We start from the raw sequence: 20,586 nt of genomic DNA, 5'->3' as shown, positions 1-20,586 counted from the left end.
GAAACAAATTAGCTGGACAACTAAAAAAAAAAATATATATATATATATATATATATATATATATAAAATTAGCCGAGCATGGTGGTGCATGCCTGTAGTCCCAGCTACTTGGGAGGCTGAGGCAGGAGGATTACTTGAGCCCAGGAGTTTGAGGTTGCTGTGAGCTAGGCTGACGCCACGGCACTCTAGCCTGGACAACAGAGTGAGACTCTGTCTCAAAAAAAAAAAAAAAAAATCTCAAACAAAAACAGTATTGAGCTTTGAATGCTATGTGAAGTACTTTAGATTTTATTTAGAATGAGATGAGAAGTCAGTCTGGGGTTCTAAGCAGAGGTGTAACACAATCTGACTTTCCTTTTTAAGTGATCATGCTAGCTTAGTAGACTGTAGGGGGTGAGGGTAGAAGCCCAGAAATAGGTTATTGTGATAATCCTGGTGAAAGATGATGTTGGCTTAGGCCAAGGTGATGTGTATGGAGGTGGTGGGAAGCAGTTGTATTCTGCGTATATTTTGAAGGTAGAGGTGGTAAAAAATGCTGATACATTGGATGTGAGATGTGAAGGACAGGTCAAAGTCAAGGTTTTTGTAAGGATGCTACTGACATTTACTGAAATGGGGTGGTGCCATCTTGGGGAGTTAAAATCAAGAGTTTGGTTTTAGAATATTAAGTCTGAGATGCCAAAGAGACACATCCAAATGAAGATGGAGAATAGGTGAATGGCTTTATGAGTCACAAAGGCAGAGAAGTCTTTAAAGCCATTGAGCTGGATGAGATTAGCTAGACAGTGAGTAAAAATATCTATTTCACAAAGAGAATTAAACACTGAAGAATGAAGATGGTAGTTCAACATCTCATAGTCAGTGAATCAGTGAAGAAGTTAGAAATTCGACTCAGGTCCCCTGCCTTCACTTACAGAGCTGATGATTGTGTCCTAGTCCAAGGCACGTTTATATTACCTGGCACGTGGAAGAGCTTAATACACTTCTCAGGGGGAAGATCCACTGCTCACACACTCACAGGAATGTCTCCTGACGATCTCAGTGATGTGCACTGTCTCTATGTCTTCTATCCTTTACCTACTTTTTTGGTGTCTTTTTCCAGTTCACCATTCTAATTGGCTTATCTCATTGGCCTTGATCATATGCATCACCTTCTTCACTGTCTTAAGCTATTGAGTGTTCTGAGAACACTGGATGCCTTCCTTGAGAGGGTAGATAGTTAAGGACGTGAGTCAAAAGGAGAAATAAGATAATGAATATATGCAGTTACACATTAACAAATCCATAAGGCTCAGAGAATGAGTTTCAAACTTTGGAGAGCTATGTGAACATGGATACTGAGGGATGGCTAGGGCAATAGGGACCAGCACAAAGTCAAGTGAGAATTAAAAGAAAGACTTCACAGAGAATGTGAATCTTCTGATGAAGAGAGAAGGGTACATATTTCACAAGGTAAAGTTTTCCTTCCCATCAAAATGAAGGCTGGGGTTTTAAGAGGGAACTGGGAAGCAATATAGATAAAAGCCAAGGTAAAAGACATGTTGGAAAGCCTTGAAGATATTCAGGAGTTCTAAGCTGATTCCAGAGAACCTGAATAGGAGCTCTTCTAAAGGAGAGGAACACTATTAAAATGTGTAGTTTTAAGAGAATGAATCTTTCTCTCCTTGGAGGTAAACTGTATGAAACACAAGAACATTATGGAAATAGAAACTGAGAAGTCAGTTCTCACTGGTAGATGTATGAAACTAACATGATATACACAGATCCTTAACATTTTTAAAGGTCTAGTATTCTCTCTAAAAGAATTGAAATAAAACCACAAGGACTAGCGTCTACAAATCATGGAAGCAAAGAATAAATATTACTATCGATTATTGCTAAATATTTTTGCAAAGCTCATGGCATTCTAGGTAAGTCTGAAGCACTTCATGCACCTAAATTCTTAGCGGTCACCTCCTTGTTTCAGCAGTTACTTAGCTACTGTATCTGTTTGTTTCTGTTGAAAAAAGGAGTTTTGGAGGCAAACGCCTCCTTCCTCAAGGGAGAGTCACTCACAGGAGTCAATACTGGACTCATTTATTCTGGAATACCCTCATTTTAGTGGTTATTTAAATAAATGGAAGTCATCCACTTAAAGCATACATACAATGTAACATCAGAATCATACCATAGATTTAACCCTAACAATTGCTGTATTTAAGAGCTATGTTGCCATCCCAGAAAATCTTTAAAGCAAGAATGAGTAGGACTGGACCTGATGACATGTCAAAAGCATTTTATAGCTGATGACATTAATTGTCATCTTCAACTGTTGCGATAAGGACCCTGTGATCATTTTCTCACATGGGCAGATCTTGACCTTTCTCTCTGTCTGTGCTCTGTTGTCTGTGTTGTTAGGATCTCAGCTGTTCTCTTCATCTAAAAGCCCCTTCTAGGTTGCCTCCAAAGTATGAGCATCAACGACCGGACTCCACTTTGAGCACAAACCTCACACTCTAACACTGCAATGTGATCCTTCATGGCTTTTTGATGAGGAACTTGGCTGCAGACAGTATTCTAAAAAGAGAAAATCCTTCTGCCATGTTCAAAATATTGGTTTAGGGGGGAGAAAAAGCATTCGATTTTTTTTGTTTGTTTGCTTGTGTAAGACAGGGTCTTGCTCTGACACCCAGACTGGAGTGCAGTGGCATCATAGCTCACTACAACCTTTAACTCCTAGGCTCATGCTATCCTCCTGCCTCAGCCTCCTGAGTAGCTGGGACTACAGGCACATACCACCACACCTGGCCAATTTTTCATATCTCTCTCTCTCTCTCTCTCTCTCTTTGTTCTGATAATTTGTTTTATCTTTTGTAGAGGTAGGGTCTCATTATGTTGCCCAGGCTGGTCTCAAACACGCTAAAGTGTTTATTCCCGCCTCGGCCTCCCAAAGCGCTTGAATTACAGGGGTGAGCCACCGCGCCAGCCAAAGCCTTCAATTAAATGATAAACCAATGTTATCTTTGGGGACGACCATAGCTTCCCCCTAAAACCTGTAGCCTAGCTTGTACCCAATACAGTGTAACAAGGCACATCCGAGACAGCTAATGTAGTGATTCACCTCTATCCCTCCAAGAGCCTGGGGATTTGTGTTCTTCCGTTCCCGCGGCCGTCCTGCCGTGGAGCATCATGGAAGCAACAGAAAACTTGGAGGCAAAGGAACCTAGCTTTGATCTTAGCCCAGGACCATGGGACTGGTATGAACCAAATTGGGGGCTAATAGGTGACACAGAAGCAGGTCTTTACTTATAAGTCAACTTTTATGAAATCTTATTTTACACAAATGTTAACACAGACTATGGCTACGACTCAGGTCCACAGAACCATCCTACTACGCGCCCACTTAGCCTTCAAGGAGACGCACGCATTAAGCGAGGGCCTCTGTCCACCGGCGCGCGCTGCCGCGTTAGCCCCGCCCCGCCAAAGCCCCCGTCCTTGCGATTGGTTCCTTTGCCTGCGCCGCCGGTTGCCGTGGAGACCACGGCGATGGCAAACAACAGAAGCCAAACTTGCTCGTCTGTCTCGAATCGCCCAGGGAGCCCGGCGGGCGGGCTGGCTGCGCGCGGCGCTCATGGCGCTCCACGAACTCTTCTCTCACCCGGTCGAGCGCGGCTACCGCGCGGGGCTCTGCTCCAAAGCCGCGCTCTTCCTGCTGCTGGCCGCCGCGCTCACCTACATCCCGCCGTTGCTGGTGGCCTTCCGGAGCCACGGTGAGCCTGCCGCGGCCGGTGCGCACCACAGCTCCCCGCGGCCCGCTCGGCCCGGGCCGGCCGTCCTGACGCGTCCCCACCGCCCTCCTTGACTCAGGCTTTTGGCTGAAGCGGAGCAGCTACGAGGAGCAGCCGACCGTGCGCTTCCAGCACCAGGTGCTGCTCGTGGCCTTGCTGGGACCCGAGCGCGGAGGGGTCCTCGCCTGGAGCACGTTCCCCGCCTTCAACCGGCTGCAGAGGGATCGCCTGCGCGTCCCGCTCGTGTCGGTGCGTGATTCCCGCCCGGGGCTGAGCGGGGGTGGAGGGTGGTGGAGCGGGGCGAACTGCCCGGCTGGGGAGCGTGAGCCCTGAGGCCTCCGACCCCGCGGAGGCTGTGTACACGGGCTCTCTGGCCTGCGCATGCGTTTAATTTCCAGGGAGTAAATGTGTTGTTTTAGTCCCCTTCGCCCAGGCGTTCACAGCCCCGGGAAAGTTAGCCTTGCTGTCGGCGTGTGTGTCCTGACAGAGTCCGGGAGTCTGGGGACGGCCTGCCCCTGCCCCGCCTCACGTCCGTGGGCCTGGCCTCACGGAAGGGTGGTTACGAGAAGTCCCTTTAGGAGCCTTGGAGGCCGAGCGCTGTCGAAGTCGATAACCCCCGACCGTGTCGCTGCGTTTCTACATCCCGACCCTGTAGAAAAGGAAAGGGCGGGCATTTTCACGCAGACTTGAGCCCTGGAACCAAGGCTCTGACGGGTTAAGCGACCTCCAGAGCGTGCTCTGGCCGAGGCGCGCCTCGCTGGGCTCCTGTCATTAGATGCTGGGCCACCCTGCAGCTGCCCGGGATCAAATTGAGGTATTTCACCGTCTAAAATTTAGTTTTCGGTTCAGGATAAGCGAGTGCTTCCTTTACAGTCACCCCTCTGCACTCATTTTCTGAAAACATTTTATTTCAGAAGTTCTGATTTTCCTTTTTCCAGAGTTGAATCTCTTCAGACATCTCTTAGATGATTGGCCTACATACCAAACTTGTGTAGCTGGGGACAAAAAATCAGACTTTTCCCCAAGAACTAAATAAAATACAGCATTTAAAAATCTGATTGGGACCGGGCGTGGTGGCTCATGCCTGTAATGCTAGCACTCTGGGAGGCCGAGGCGGATGGATCCTTTGAGCTCAGGAGTTCCAGACCAGCTTGAGCAAGAGTGAGACCCCGTCTCTACCAAAAAAAAAAAAAAAAAATAGAAAGAAATTAGCTGGACAACTAAAAATATATTTTAAAAATTAGCCAGGCATGGTGGCGCATTGCCTGTAGTCCCAGCTACTCGGGAGGCTGAGGCAGGAGGATTGCTTGAGCCCAGGAGTTTGAGGTTGCTGTGAGCTAGACTGACGCCATGGCACTCTAGCCTGGGCAAGAGGGTGAGACTCTGTCTCAAAAAAAAAAAAAAAAAAAAAGATCATATGAATAACCACGAGCAAAATATTATTCAGATTATTTTTCTCTCAGTACTTTTAAAATTTTCTTATTTTTTCTGATTACAAAAATACATGCTCACTATGAGATACTGGAGTTGAAGGTATACATAATGACAGCAAAATAAAGGCTCAGTTTGGTACATGTATCAATACTTGATCAACCTTATTCTTTTTGAGGCCTGCAAAGCATTTCATGATATAGGACAACTGTAATGTATTTGATTAGTTCCCTGTTGGTAGATATTTGATTTGCTTTGACTTTTTCACTATTAGGGGTAATATTTCAATGAACAAGATTTTGTCTAAATTTTATGCCTTCTAACATCAAATTGTGAGGAACTGGAATAGAAGCTGTTTGTTGAAATTGTAAAAAGTACATAGAAAACTAAGCAAGCAAATAAAATAGTCATTAGCCACCAGAAAATAAAAAGTAAGAAAAAATGAGAAAGGAAATATAATCAGAGTTGTGAATAGGATTAGAATAGTTTTAATTATGTGAACACATTATGTTGACTGATTGAAATGAAAGTTTAACTTTATTGGGGAATGAGAATGATGTGCTGCATGTATTTGGTAGGGGCTGAGGATTACGGGAGAAAATGCTAAATCTTCATCTTTCCTTGTGAGCAGTGAAGAGAGAATGCCTAATACTGAGAAATTGAGAAGTACCAATGCAAATATTATTTAAAGATCTGGAGATACATTTCTAAGTTATCCAGTAAATGAGATAAAAATATTTGCCACGGAATTTGGATGCTTTCTGTAGCATCATTGAACTCTTTGATTCTTTAAATGATCCCGTCTTTTAAATTGATTTTAAAAATAGAACTGGAATAGAAGACACATGTCTTTCAGTTGTTCTCATTTATCATTACATGTTGCCTATTTTTATTCTTATTTGAGAATATGATGCCTCTGGAGAAGAGATGAGAGGCCACTGTCAAGATTGAGTTAACTTTACACTGTATACTCACTTGTGCTTCTTGTGTTTCATGTTCGTGTATTTCTTTTCCAAAAGTGAAAGCAATAGGTTTTTTTTTTTTCCATTTCAAACCCAAAGTATTAACTTGTTAGTTTTACTTTAGCATTCCGTGTCATGAATTTTTGGTAGAAGTTTTTTTGTTTGTTTGTTTGTATTATATATTCCTTTCTATCCTCTCTGGTTATTTGAGTCTAAGAAATATTATAATAATGAAAACAAGGATATAGCATTAGGGTTCATTCATTGGTTCTTTTTACTTGCTCATTCACCTCAAGTGGGGGACTCCCTAGTTGGACTGGTGGTTAGTCTCTTATCTCTGTAACCAGAAACCACTCTCTCCAGAGCACTGCACTCGCCTCCCCCTGCTTCTGGTGTGTGGATTCCAAGTAAAGACTACCTCCTACTTTTTTTTTTTTTTGAGACAGTCTCATTCTCTTGCCTGGGCTAGAGTAGAGTGCCATGGCGTCAGCCTAGCTCACAGCAACCTCAAACTTCTGGGCTCAAGCAGTCCTCCTGCCTCAGGCTCCTGAGTAGCTGGGACTACAGGCATGTGCCACCATGCCTGGCTAATTTTTTCTATATATATTTTTACCTGTCCATATAATTTCTTTCTATTTTTAGTAGAGATGGGGTCTCACTCTTGCTCAGGCTGGTCTCGAACTCCTGAGCTCAAACGATCCACCCGCCTTGGCCTCCCAGAGTGCTAGGATTACAGGCGTGAGCCACCGCGCCCGGCCTACCTCCTACTTTTATGGTGCCCAGACCATTAATTTTTTTTAATATTGCATAATTTTAAACTGTTCAGTAAAACACAAAACAGTTGTGTTTTTCTTAGTCTTTTTCCCCCCCATCATTCTAGACCAATAGCTCTAAGTAATTTATGACCTTATCATTTTCAGTCTTCCTCAGTAAATGATTTGCTTCCTTCATGGCTGAACTCTTGGCTTGGGAATTGTTTAAAATCATGAGATACCAAAACATGAATTGAATACACAATGGAGGAATAGACCTCAACTGCAATCCAAAAGACACTTGGGTCCAACACTTATCAAAATTACAAATCCATGTGCCTTTGCTGCTGCTTCTAGTAAGGTATCCTAAGGTTTGTACACACATGTGAAATGGCATATGTAAAACTTTGCTCCTTGCAGCCTTGTAACAGCAAATATTGCAAACAACCTACAAATCAATAGGAGACTCAGAGAAATTGTGAGATATCTGCCCAGTGGAATGTTACATAGCTATTCTTTTATAATGAGGTGTCTCTGCAGATACTGATGTGGAACATCTTCAAGAGAAATTGATGCTATACAAAAGATAAATTGTGTGTAGTATGCTTCCATTTTATATGAAAATAATAGAAAACAATAACAAAAAGACTATATGTATACACACACACATATATATTTCTTTCCCTTTGGATATCTCTGGAAGGCTACAAAAGAAAATGACATTAATTGCCCCTGGAGAAGGACATAATTGGCTGAAATTAGGGTAGGAAAGAAACTTCTTTACTATGTACCCTTTTGTAACTTTTTAATGTTGTACTAATAACTAATATAATACATATTTAAGACTTTTAAATGTAACTGACAACAATTTTGAAAGGAAAAAGTTAGAAAGTGCCCATTTAAAAAAAACAAAAAGTAATAAAAATATTAAAGAAAGTAAGTACAGGCCGGGCGCGGTGGCTCACGCCTGTAATCCTAGCACTCTGGGAGGCCGAGGTGGGCGGATCGTTTGAGCTCAGGAGTTCGAGACCAGCCTGAGCAAGAGCGAGACCCCACCTCTACTAAAAATAGAAAGAAATTATATGGACAGCTAAAAATATATATACAAAAAATTAGCCGGGCATGGTGGTGCATGCCTGTAGTCCCAGCTACTCGGGAGGCTGAGACAGGAGGATCGCTTGAGCTCAGGAGTTTGAGGTTGCTGTGAGCTAGGCTGACGCCACGGCACTCACTCTAGCCTGGGCAACAGAGTGAGACTCTGTCTCAAAAAAAAAAAAAAAAAGAAAGTAAGTACATAAAATGGTGTGGCCACTTTGGAAAACCATTTGGCAGTTCATCAAAAAATTAAACATAGAATTACCGTATGACCCAGCATTTCCACTCCTACATGTATACCCAAGAGAATTGAGACATAAATCTACACAAAAACCTGTACACAAAAGTTCATACCAGTATTATTCATAATGGCAAAAGAGTCTGAATAACTCAAGTGTCTTTCAATGGTTGAGTGGGTAAACAAAGTGTGATATGTCAATACAGTGGAATATTATTGAGACTTAAAAAGAATTGTAGTCAAGGTATGTGCTACAATACGAATGAACCCTAAAAACATGCTAGCTGAAAGAATCCAGCCACAAACCAGCGCATATCCTATTTTCCATTTATGTGAAATGTCCAGAAGAGGCAAATCTATTGACACAGAAAGTCGATGAGGGGCTGCCGGGGCTTGAGCAAGGGGATGGGGAGATACGTGGGAAGTGACTGCTATGGATATGGGATCTCTTTTGGGGATGATACAAACGTTCTGAAATTGGCATTAGATAGTAGTGATGGTTGCACAACTTTGCATATACTAAAATTTACTGAATAGTATTATTTGAAAGGGTGGATTTTATGGTATGTGAATCCCATCACAATATGCAAAAATGCATGTAGGAGGTGGCCCGGTGATATGCATACAAGCCATAGTAGTAAATATTATTGATTTACTATGCCTCAGGCATATAATAAGCATTTTATCATTATGCTTTTAAATGTCCTTTACATCAGCAATCCCCAGCCTTTTTGGCACCAGGGACTGGTTTCACGGAAGACAATTTTTCCACAGATCGGGGTGTATTGGGGAGCTGGGCAGGCCAGAGTTGTGAATTGGGGGACCACAGCTTTACATAGTACTTGGCCTGTAATAATCACTTGGGAAGTGTTAGCTATTACGTTTTTAAAACTACATTATCTCCTTAACCCCTGTGGCAACCCTGTGAGGTGGAGGTCATGCCCCTCTTTTAAAGATGAAGGAACAGACTCAGAGAAATGGTATAATTTGCCTTAGCTTTCAACTGAACAGAGTCTGGATTGCAACTCAGTGTTTCCTATGCCACAGCTTAAAATCTTAACCCTTATTGTAACAAAATACTTTTATTTTCTAATTCTGAACATAAAGCCAAAGTAGCATCAACCTGTCTGCGAAATTGTCCTTGAAGCAAAGGAAGCCGTGGTTTGGGATCAAGTTTTAAACAAATGCTGGGAGGTGGCTACGTTGTTGCTAATTTGGAGAAATACTGCAGAAGTCACAAATGGCCTTGCTTCTGCTTTGGTCGGCTCACCTTTGACAGCATCTCTGAAGTCCCTATGTTTTTAATGCTTTAAAAGTCTGTTTTGTTGTTTTTCACAAGGGAAGAAGAAAACAGAGTGACCTTTTCCCTCAGTGAGCCTGATGTGGCTCTTTAAGGCATGTGTGGACCCAGAGGATATGGGAGCTGATGGCAATAGAAGAATACCAGAGCACAAGTGGAGAGTACCTTGTGTCTGATTTCATCTCTGAAATCAGAGTGCGTTGCCTTGCGTTAGCTGTGGGCCAGGAGGCAGGCTTGGCGTCGTTCTCACTGTAGACAAAAGTGCCACCATCAAAACCATGTGAGACAGGGTCTCACATGTTGCTCAGGTTGGACTCAAACTGCTGGGCTCAGTTGATCCTCCTGCCCTGGACTATAGGCATGCGCCACCCTGCCTGGCAATAAAACATTGTTGTAGCCCCTGAGAATCAAATAGAGAACCTACCAGGGGAAGTTCAAGAGGCATTCACAAATAAGAAAGCTCTACATAATTTAAAAGCTTGCTTTTAACACCAATGGGTGTTAATTTCTTATATGGATTGTTCTTTTAAATGCCATATCACCAACATGGCTGATGGTACAAAGGACAAAATTGCATGGAAAAGTGTGGACATCATTGACTAAATTAAGGTGTTATTCAAAAAATGAGGTTGTGAAGAAGTTTTAAGAACCCTAGAACAATTTATTTTGCTCATATTTTTCTAAGTAAACTAGCATGATATCTGACATAAATATGTCCAAATCTAAAAGCTCTTTCAATAAGTATAAAATAAATAAGTGGTTAGAAAACATTGTGTCATAGTTTAATTGGGAGTATTTTTCCGTTTTACTGGTATATGAAATAATGGTTGATTTTATATTCGATGGTGTCTTAGATAATTAAAACAGGTAGCAAGGATTTGATGAGTCTAGGCACCATGAAGTAGCAGTCCCTACTTCGATGGACATCCAAAGACTGATGCCAAAGTGTATTTTCAACATAAAGAGAAAGAATGGAGAACCCAGTGCTGACAAGTATATGACGAAGTGGACACTGGTATAGCCCAGGAAATTAACTTTTAATACAGGAATCTGACTCGAAAGAATAAAAGGTATGAAAACAAAACAGGAACCAAACAAAAGTCAAACAAACCATCAGATACTGTGGAATCCCAAATGGGAAAAATATTGTAAGTCAGGAGACTGGAAACAATGGCACATCTTAAATTCACAGCAACTGGGACAGTCAGGTGTGCTGGTTATGAGATGTTGTGCCAGCTACCAACCTTCCCCCTTGCTCTGCTTCCTGATGCTGGAGCTGATGCTGGAAACCACATGCTCCTCTGCCTGCTGGCTCCTTGTTAGGTTCTGCCAGCAGGAGGCATGATGAGCCTTGTTCTAGGAGTGGGCAGGAACTGCAGCCAGTTGTCAGGGTGAAGAACCACAGACAAGATGACACAATCAGGGACAAGAAGCAAACAGGAAGTAAGACCCTCTCTCTTTCCTCCAGCCCTACAGGTTCCCTTCCTCCCAGCTCTGGAGGTCCTGGCACCAGCTGGGCAGCGCTCCTTCTTGAGGTCTGAGTCCCAGCTCCTTGGGGCCTCTGTCTCCTTCAAGCCTCTAGGCTCTAACAATCCCAACCCCTTCCCTCTCTCCTCTAGCGCTGGGTGTGGGAGCTGCTCCCTGTGGTTACTTGCTCTGTGTTCTGCAGTGTTCACTTTGTGCCTCCTCACTCCTCTAATACCATTGGGACTGATTACTGCCCTATAATATACTGCCCTATATTAAATTCTCCCTGTTAAAATAACTATTTTCATTTCTCTTTTTCTGACCGGACCTTGATTGATACAGGTGGACTGCAGTGCATTTTTCTATCTACTTCATTAGTGGTGATTTCCTGTATATCTGTAAAGGGTTATCCTACTTTAACCATCAGAAATGTTTGAAATTAGGGTTCTTATGAGCTATTATAGAAGGAGCTCTGAGTCAACAGTCAGCAAACCTGGGTTCTAATCCCAATTCTGTCTTTGGGTTCTTTATACTCTCTCAGCCTCAATTTATCCGTCTATATACAGGGCATGATAGTACCTACCTCTCTCCTGGGATATGCAGAGGGATCAAATGGGACATTCAATGGATATAAAAATTGTTCCACATCATACATATACCTCATAGAAATAAGGAGGTGGTGTGATTCGTGAATTCTCTAAGTTGGATTTTTAGATATTGACCTAGAATTTGTGTTAAAGAAGTGGTAGCTCTTTCAATTCCTGCCTTTATAGCTGTTGTACATGTGTTAAGCTTATTTTGAACTAAATAGAATTCAGTACTTGATTTCATCAATGCTCAAAGTGCTAACATGTAGCCAACCTTTGACAGCCCTGTGGGGTGGGAATCTAGCTTGGTCACAGGTGGTATGTGAGAGACACACAGTTTGTGTCATCGATTCTCCCAGTGACTCTGTCGGCCCTGCTCTCCCTCTCACCCCTCTGCCCAGCACACTGGCCCTGCAGGCACCCAGGGCACGAGCACGTGGTTGGCCTGGCTCCCTCTTCCCCGACACTCCCGGACCTCATCACCTCGCTTCATGTGGTCTCCAATAAGTCAGGTCATCCTGAATAGTTTCTGTAAAAAATTCTGTTAAATTCTACCCTGATCATTCTCTAATTTTAGCCTGTTTCATTTCTCTTTATGGCACTTACCCCTATTTCATATTGTTACTTGTTTATTTCTTGATTTATTTTCTACCTTCTCAGCTGGGAATGTGAGCTCCGTTATGGTGGAGACTTTTCCTAATTTGTTTACCATTATGTTCCCATTACTTGAAATAGTGCCTGGCACAGTAGCGCCTCAAAAAGTACTTGACAGATGAATGAGCCAATTTACCAAGTAGACACTCTAGCTGGTGCTGTGCCAGATCTCTGTCCTCTCCGTGCTTGGAGTAAAGTGTGCACCCAAGCAACTGTACAGACTTAACACACTGCCTTTTTGCAGGAAGATTTCTTCTACCCACATCTTCTCTTTGCATTGTTTTTTAAGGCTGGACATTTTAGTCCCAGAGAGAGGACCAGATCTGAAGTCAAAGACATGATTTCAAATCCTGTACCACTAGCTGTACCTCTGATAAATGCACTAACCTCCCTGCACCTTGATTTTCTCATCTGTACCTTGGGGATAATACCTGTTCTGCCTACTCAGGCTTTACATTTATTGTAAACATGAAGGGAAATGAGATTGTCTTTCTCCCACACTTGTCAGACTCTAGATTCTTCTGGAAATTTCCTCCTGGCCAGTATGCTCTTGCAAGAGGATAGTTGAGAAATTTGATCTTTGCTTCCCGTATAACCCTAAAGATCCAGAAGGCACACATGCGTTTCAGACAGTTAACTAACCATTGTGTTCCAAATGTTCCCAGATACCAACTGAAGAAAATTCACAGGAAGACAAGACTGCCTCTCATATATCCTAGTCATAATTCCCAGCACATAATTGCCTCAGAAACTTAATCATCAGTCCTGGTAGCAGATATCCTTCCCCTGCACCTGGGAAGCTGACGGAACAGGACAGAGAGAATAGTGTCCAACAGAAGGAGGAGGGTAGGTTTCTCTAAAGCAAGGCCCAGGGTAAGGATGTTACTGCCTAAACAGAAAGAAATTATTGAACGGTTCTGAAAACTGAGATTTCTCCATCTCCAGCAACCTTATTAGCCTGAAATACAATAAAAAGTCTCTTCCTCACGTAATGGCAATGGTGGAAAGCAAAATGAACCCCTGGATGGGGGATTCAGGTGGGAAAGCTGCTATACCATGCTAGAGTCCTGTGGGGACCTGTGGTGAAAAAAGATCAGTTGTAGAACAAGATCCAGAGTTGTGTGGAGGAATCATGTCAGCAGTGATCACATTTCAGTAACCGTCCTTATCTGCTAGTCATCTCGTACGCCTACATATGCTGTCGCCGTACGCTGCCTAAGCTGCAGTTTGTCTTTTTCCCTCCTCAGCTCTCTCCCTGGTTTCCTGACTTTCTTCTGCATAATTTATCAAATATCTGGTTTGTTGCTTTGCTGATTTTACTTAGTTTCCTTTTTCATTTTATTGATTGGTACTAAAAGATGCACAAGGCTTTAAAGTCCTGACATGAATGATGGATGAGGTCCAAGGTCAAGAACCTGCAGCAAAGACACTTGTGTGTTAAGAATGTATAAGTAGAGCTTGGTGATTTTCTGTTGAGTTTGTTTGGGGAATGCATGTTGATTGGCATTCGGGTTTTTTCTATTTTAAAAGGTTACCTTGTAAAGAAGTAGAAGATGATATTGATACGCTATTTAAATTTTCTGTACAAATCCAAGCATGTTTATAACAAAGAAAAAGAGAAAACACCAGTACAAACAAACCAGACCAAATGAGACCACTGAAAGAGACAAATGTTATCCAGGTGTTTTCTCTTATTGTTGCCAGGTTAAGTTCCCCTTATTTCGACGAGTGATTATTTCAGACATACAAGTATGGAGTTCAGGGGCCATGCACACTGTCTTTGTCCCTAATATTGATGCATTTATACCTGCTTATTTTTCTCTCTCTCCTTTGGTGAGGGAGTTAATGCCTGTGTGAGGCGGGGCAGTGGGTCATCGTGTATATAGAGACGAGGATGTACAATGTGAGGGTACTTCTTGTTATCCAGCTCCTTCGTTGCTATGTGTTACTGTTGACCAACTTCGGAAGTGAGGTGGATTCTTCCCAGACCTATTTAAGGACCAGGGCCACTGGCCCTCTTTGTGTTCCCTAGACGAGAGAAGAAGACAGGAACCAGGATGGGAAAATGGACAGGCTGCATTTTAAACTGGAGCTTCCCCTGCAGTCTACGGAGCACGTTCTTGGTGTGCAGCTCATCCTGACGTTCTCCTACCAACTGCACGTGAGTCGGTCCCTTTAGGAAGGCCGTCCTCTCCCTTTGTCTTTTAACAGAATAGAGCCTCCTTCTGATTGCTAGGAAGACCCACACTGTCGCAGACTCTCCTGTGGTATAGTTTGGGATTTAACTTAGCCCAGTCGAATGTTTTCCACTGGGGTCATGTTAATTTCTATGGGCTATCAGCAGCTCAGAGGGTTCTGGGCAGAGGCTTCCTGCATGGCTACACCAGGACCTGTCAGGCTTCAGCCAAGACTGGTGACGCTTAGAGCCCAGAGACCTTCGTGTCTGTCGGCAATTGGTATTGTCTCTCCTTGTGCCGATTTCAGAGGATGTCGACGTTTGTGATGCAGAGTATGGCGTTTCTCCAGTCCTCCTTTGCCGTTCCCGGGTCCCGGTTACATGTGAATGGAGACCTGAGGCTGCAGCAGAGGCAGCCGCTAAGCTCTGGTGGCCTAGATGTGCGATACAATGTAAGGATGCTTCTTGTCCAGCTTCTTTGTTTCTTTATGTCACTGTTTATCAAGGTCTTTGAAGAGGGGAATGAAAGGCAGAAACAACATTTCTCTGTAAGTGGCTCGGAACAGGGCTTCTGAGGAATTCTTGCCATGAAGTCTTTGAAAATATGGAGACAGTACGCCTGTATTTACTCCTAGAAGGAAAGAGAAAATAATCTATTTTTGTCACAGAACTAAATTGTTTTCTGCTTTTAGGGAAACAACGCGCACGTGATTATTCCAAGTGATCGTGTAAAATCATGATGTAAAATATTTCACAAATAATACCAGTTAGCCTGAGCAACATAGGAAGACCTGTCTTTGCAAAAAATAAAACGATTATCCAGGCATGGTGACATACCCCTGTAGTCCTAGCCACTCAGGAGGCTGAGGCAACAGGATCCCATTAACCCAGGAATTTGAGGTTGCAGTGAGTTATGACTGTACTCTGTACTGTAGCCTGGGCAACAGAGTGAAACCCTGATCAAAATAATCCTAATAATAACGATACTTTATTTAACAGGTAATACACCAGCCCTGAATGAAGTGGTTTACATATATCATCTCATTTCATCATCACAACAGTCTCTGATTTGCCTACACTTGTCATTTCCCAGCTCTTCGACCACTATCCTATCACTGCCCCAGTTGCTCCATTCCAGCCAGCCTGGCCTTTTTTGCTCTCTCTCCAACCCAGGAAGCACCTCCCACCTCAGTGCGTTTGTGCTTGCTGTTCCCTCTGCCAGGGATCCACATTGCTTATTGGACCCTTCCATTCATGTCCCTGTTGCAGTGTCCCTGAGCACAGTCCTTCCGTGACCCTTCTTTCTAAAAAGAGTTCCCCTCCCTCCGTCTTCCCTCACCCAGACTGACTTTTCCTACTGCCGCCTGACATACCAAAGGTATGCTTTTGGTTTATTTGTTGTCTCCCTCAGCACTAACAGCGCTGCCATCTTGTATACCATCACCCCAGTGCCTAAAACAGTGCCTGGCTCTTGGTAAACTCTCAGAGAGATTTTTTGAAAGAATGAACTCTCCTGTTGCAGAGGAGGAAACTGGGATTGATTAGTTTTCCCAAAGGCACAGAGCTTGAAAGTAACACAGTCAGGAACTGTCCCTGTGAATCCAGAATTCAGGCACCTAATGACTCATTCCTAAACTTTATTTTATTTTATTTTTTTGAGATAGAGTCTTACTTTGTTGCCCGGGCCAGAGTACCGTGGAATCAGCCTAGCTCACAGCAACCTCAAACTCCTGGGCTCAAGCAATCCTCCTGCCTCAGCCTCCCGAGTAGCTGGGACTACAGGCATGCGCCACCATGCCCGGCTAATTTTTCTATATACTTTTAGTTATCCAGCTAATTTCTTTCCATTTTTAGTAGAGATGGGGGTCTCGCTCTTGCTCAGGCTGGTCTCGAACTCCTGACCTCGAACAAACCTCCTGAGCTCAACTGATCCACCCGCCTCGGCCTCCCAGAGTCCTAGGATTACAGGCGTGAGCCACCGCGCCCGGCCCCCTAAATTTATTTTATCACAAAGGAAACCATGTTAGTTGGTCTGAGGTAACTTTAAAGTCAAAGAAGGATTATCAGTTATTACAGCCATAAACCAGGACTGTTACGTATTAACTGAGCTCTATGGTCACTCTAGCTATAATAAATGTACGTTATAAAGTGAGGCAGTCATAAAAATTTAATACGGCACTTTTTATTGATACACATAATGTATAACCTTATCATTGGAACTTTTTACTTGAACATTTATATATCAGATTAATTTAACAGGAATATGAAATTATAGGGCAAGAAATCATTTCCTTCTTTAGGGGATCATATGCTTACTATATGCATTTTATCTATTTCCATTTCTAATTTTAAGAGATAAAGACATTAGAGAGCATCAGAGAAGAGCAAGAAAAAGACAAAGGAGTTGGAAATATGGTCTGTTAAAGAAAATTAAAGGAACTGTTTCTCCCATTGGAGCGGAGAGGGGTATTTTATAAATAGTATTAAAACCTGTGAGAGGTGGATATTGACCCTTGTTTCCATCCCCACAGAAGGAAAGACTGACAGTAAAGGGACTTAAATTGTCACAGGAGGGTTTATTTGTCCTTGAAGAAAAGTTCACTGCTCATGGAACAGGCCACCAAGCTGAAGAGGGTGGTCTGTGGCCGCAGCCTGGGTGGGCAGGAGGGTAGACAGAGGAGAGAAGGGAGGAGAAGCCTCTTCGGTGCTCACACCACGTCCTCCTGCCATGTCCAGGTGTCCGTGATCAATGGGACCAGCCCTTTTGCCCGTGACTATGACCTCACCCACATTGTTGCTGCCTACCAGGAAAGGAATGGTGAGTCGGGAGTTGGGGACTTTCAGCCACGGCCCAAGGACTTTCCAGGTTCGTGAGGGCAACGGAGACAAAAAGAACTGGAACCCTTGTCCTGAGCAAAATGTCAGAACCAGCAAATGCTTGGTGATGGGAGCAGACAGACTACCCAGGATCCGTCCCCTCTGTCCTTATCTCTAGACCTGCCACAGCCCTCCCCCACCCCTCCTGTGGGCCAGCAGGTTAGTGATGATTAATTGCCATATTTATCCCACCCCTGGCTTGATGAGTTTCCTTTTGTAAAAATACAAGCCTACTTGAGTTTTCTTTTCTTTTCTTTGCACATGTAATTTCTCTTTCCTTCTGAATGATTTCTTTCAGTTCAGAAGCGCAGGCTTCCCACCGGAATTAAAGCGTCTTTATAGCCCTCCCCTGGCAGGGTAAAGGGCAGTCCCGATTAATGGTTAATGATTGTGTTGCAGTCACCACCGTCCTGGATGACCCCAACCCCATCTGGCTGGTGGGCAGGGCCGCTGAAGCCCCCTTTGTGATTAATGCTGTCATCCGATACCCTGTGGAAGTCATTTCATATCCTTTACATGAAAGAGTTAATGGTAGCTTGGTTTCCAAAAAGTGGTTATTCCTCAGTTGTCCCATGTAGGAACAGATGTGGGAAGCCTTAGACTGGAGATCACTACAGTGTTGTAACTCCACACAAATGACTGTCTGTCTGTTGTTCCTACAGGAAAGAAAATTCGTTTCTTGTTCGTCTTTCTTTCTGAACAATTGTTCTAGCTCAGAAACCTTTGTATTTATGTCTTAATCATATATTATCCCTTTTATCTCAAGAGTGTTTGAAACTTTCTTGCCATTTCCTGTGTGACCTAAATCTTGGTTTAACTTTGACTATGTCAAGTAGTAAGAAATAAAATCAACATTGCAGAGAAGCAAACAAAAGAGAAGATGTTTCAATAGAGATTGTAGAAATTGCAATTCAGGAGACGCAAATCTAGCAAGTGGCTAACTTGTGCGCCGTCCAGGTGAGGATAGTCAGGGGTTTATGAGGGCTGCTGTGAGCTGACACCTGTGGGAGGTTTCAGCACAGTACATGATTGATGAGAGCTGGTTACCAGCGTAGGATGCCTCTAGTCGATGATGAATATAGCTCAGTGTAGCTGTCTCTCCAGGAGGCTGGTAATCAGGTCCAGTATATAGAGTCCTAATCACAGGCAACTGGTTTTACAATTTGGCCAAGGTCAACACGTCAGATTCCATCTAGGTATGTACATGACCGAGGTCCAACTCCTCGTGCCCTCCCCGCTTTTCAGGTAATTCAGACAAGACCATCTCCAGCTTGGGTTTTCTTTTCATACTTACAACATGTGGCGTGTGACTCCTTAACTGTCTGTACTTATCAACCAGGATTCTGGGAGATGATAAAGTTCGCCTGGGTCCAGTATGTCAGTATCCTGCTCATCTTCCTCTGGGTGTTTGAAAAAATCAAGATATTTGTGTTTCAGAATCAGGTGGTGACAACAATCCCTGCAAATGCAACGCCCCATGGAGAAGTGTATAAGGAGCACTTATCCTAAGAAGACCATTTCTGAACACTCAGCAGGAACAAGGCTACCTCACTGTTGTCTTCTGAGAACTGCCATCCTACGACATTTCTGCAGGAGCCCAGCGGACCCCGTGGGCTTCAGTGTTTTTCCCCTGAGACACAAAAACAGTTCTTCCCAAGTTTGCTCTGCACAAATTCCATGTGTTCTAAGCACCTACAAAGCCATCAGGAAGTAATTTATAGAAAGGTCTGAGGGGTCTTCGGAGCCATAATTTGCCTTTGGTTTTTGTTTGTTTGTTTGTTTGTTTGTTTTCCTGCCTTAGCCTTGAATTTCAGGAGAAAATTATGTTTAGTTCAGATGTCTTGGAAAGAGTCCCATCTCTGGTCAGGCAAAGACTTTTCCTCTCTGGAACTGAGAAACACAGTGTGCATTTCTTCTCCCTGTTGTGAACCACTTTTTACTCTTTTCCAGGCTCTTGTGACAAATATGTAAATCACTAGCACTTTCCACTCCTGGGATTCTCCGTTTCCCACTCAGAGCTTCGATTTCCAGAACTGAGCCCTTTAACTGGAGCTGTGGAGGGACCGGGCACAAGTATTAGGGCCACTGAACCTTGTGCATGAGGGTGAATGACTGAAGGACCCTGGGATGATCCACCTGCCCTCGCTCTGACAGTCATCCGTCATCAGCTGGGCTGAACAGCCCTCTCTCCCTGCCCTACTGTGGCTGTCATCGCCCTGCCTTTTGCCCTTTGTCTGTGCCCCTGGAATGGCAGGCTGAAGTCGCAAGTGCTGTTTCACTAGGACCCCCCTTCAGCAGCGATGGGGAACTAGGACTGTAACAACAGGTTCTCTCTGGCCCTCACCCAGCAGCCTGGACACTTGCCACTGCTCCTCCTTGGCAGCCTCCCCCTAACTGAAAAGGACAGGGTGACGGAAGAGTTGTTGGTATTGGCTCCCACTGCCTGGCAACCACAAGTTTATCTGCAGGGCTAGTGGGAAGCCCAGAGACTTGTATTTCCCTTGTCTAAGGATCAGGTTGCCCATCAGAGTGGACAGCTTTGGGAGAGAGACAAGAAGCAGTGAGGGAGTAAAGAGGATGCTACCCTGGGCAGTCCCATCCAGCCCGGCCGTTAGCAGAATGACAAGCAGTCCAGCCAGATTACCCTGGTGGCCACGCAAGTGTCTGCAGGAGCTGGTACTCGGAGACTGAGTGTTCAGCCCCATTCTCCTCCTGAGGACACGTGCAGTCTCCCCCAAGGACAGAGGGACCTTCTTTGTGATCCCAAGGATGTCGTTGGCATTGGAAGGACAAAGCCCCTGAGATCCATGCTTCCTGCCCATTCACAAACACAGCCCTCAGCATGTGCCTCAGTTTACCTGGCAGAGCAATTGTTATTTCCAAAGCATCTTTCTTTCAGGCTGACCAAAATAAAAGTTTTGGAAACAAAGCTATTTTAAAGCATTGAAGCAGAAAAATTCCCTGACACCACATGCACACGCCTTTCTCCTAGCCTGTTTATGTGCTTACATTTTTTTCCTGTAATTTAAATGAAAAATGGTTTGTGGTTTAAATCCCCAAAAGGTAATGAGATAATGGAAAGATGGCTAAAGATATGTATAAACATGGCTTTGCATTTTATTAAATTATTCTAATGCAAAATGTGTATAAAGATCCCATGATGTTTTGTAAATTTCTAATTAAAAGGTTCAAAATGGAAGGTTGCATGTTGCTTTTTAAAGGGGAAGGATTTGGATTGGGGGAGGAATGGGGAGAGCAGAGGCTGCGCACACTTCTCCCA

General features: G+C 43.8%; 1 protein-coding gene across 1 annotated transcript; it reads left to right on the top strand.

The window, feature by feature from the left end:
* Nucleotides 1-3,566: 3,566 nt before the first annotated feature.
* LOC138373729 (transmembrane protein 231-like) lies at nucleotides 3,567-20,413 on the top strand. Its single transcript, XM_069456286.1, has 7 exons — nucleotides 3,567-3,749; nucleotides 3,847-4,016; nucleotides 14,286-14,414; nucleotides 14,738-14,881; nucleotides 17,166-17,247; nucleotides 17,706-17,811; nucleotides 18,635-20,413. Exons 1-7 carry the CDS (start codon nucleotides 3,611-3,613, stop codon nucleotides 18,813-18,815), a joined length of 951 nt encoding a protein of 316 aa, XP_069312387.1. The 5' UTR covers nucleotides 3,567-3,610; the 3' UTR covers nucleotides 18,816-20,413.
* Nucleotides 20,414-20,586: the final 173 nt, after the last annotated feature.

Source organism: Eulemur rufifrons, chromosome 23, assembly GCF_041146395.1.
Source record: "Eulemur rufifrons isolate Redbay chromosome 23, OSU_ERuf_1, whole genome shotgun sequence".
NCBI lineage: Eukaryota > Metazoa > Chordata > Mammalia > Primates > Lemuridae > Eulemur > Eulemur rufifrons.
Note: the sequence above shows the minus strand (reverse complement) of the source record. Positions and strands in the feature narration are given on the sequence as shown.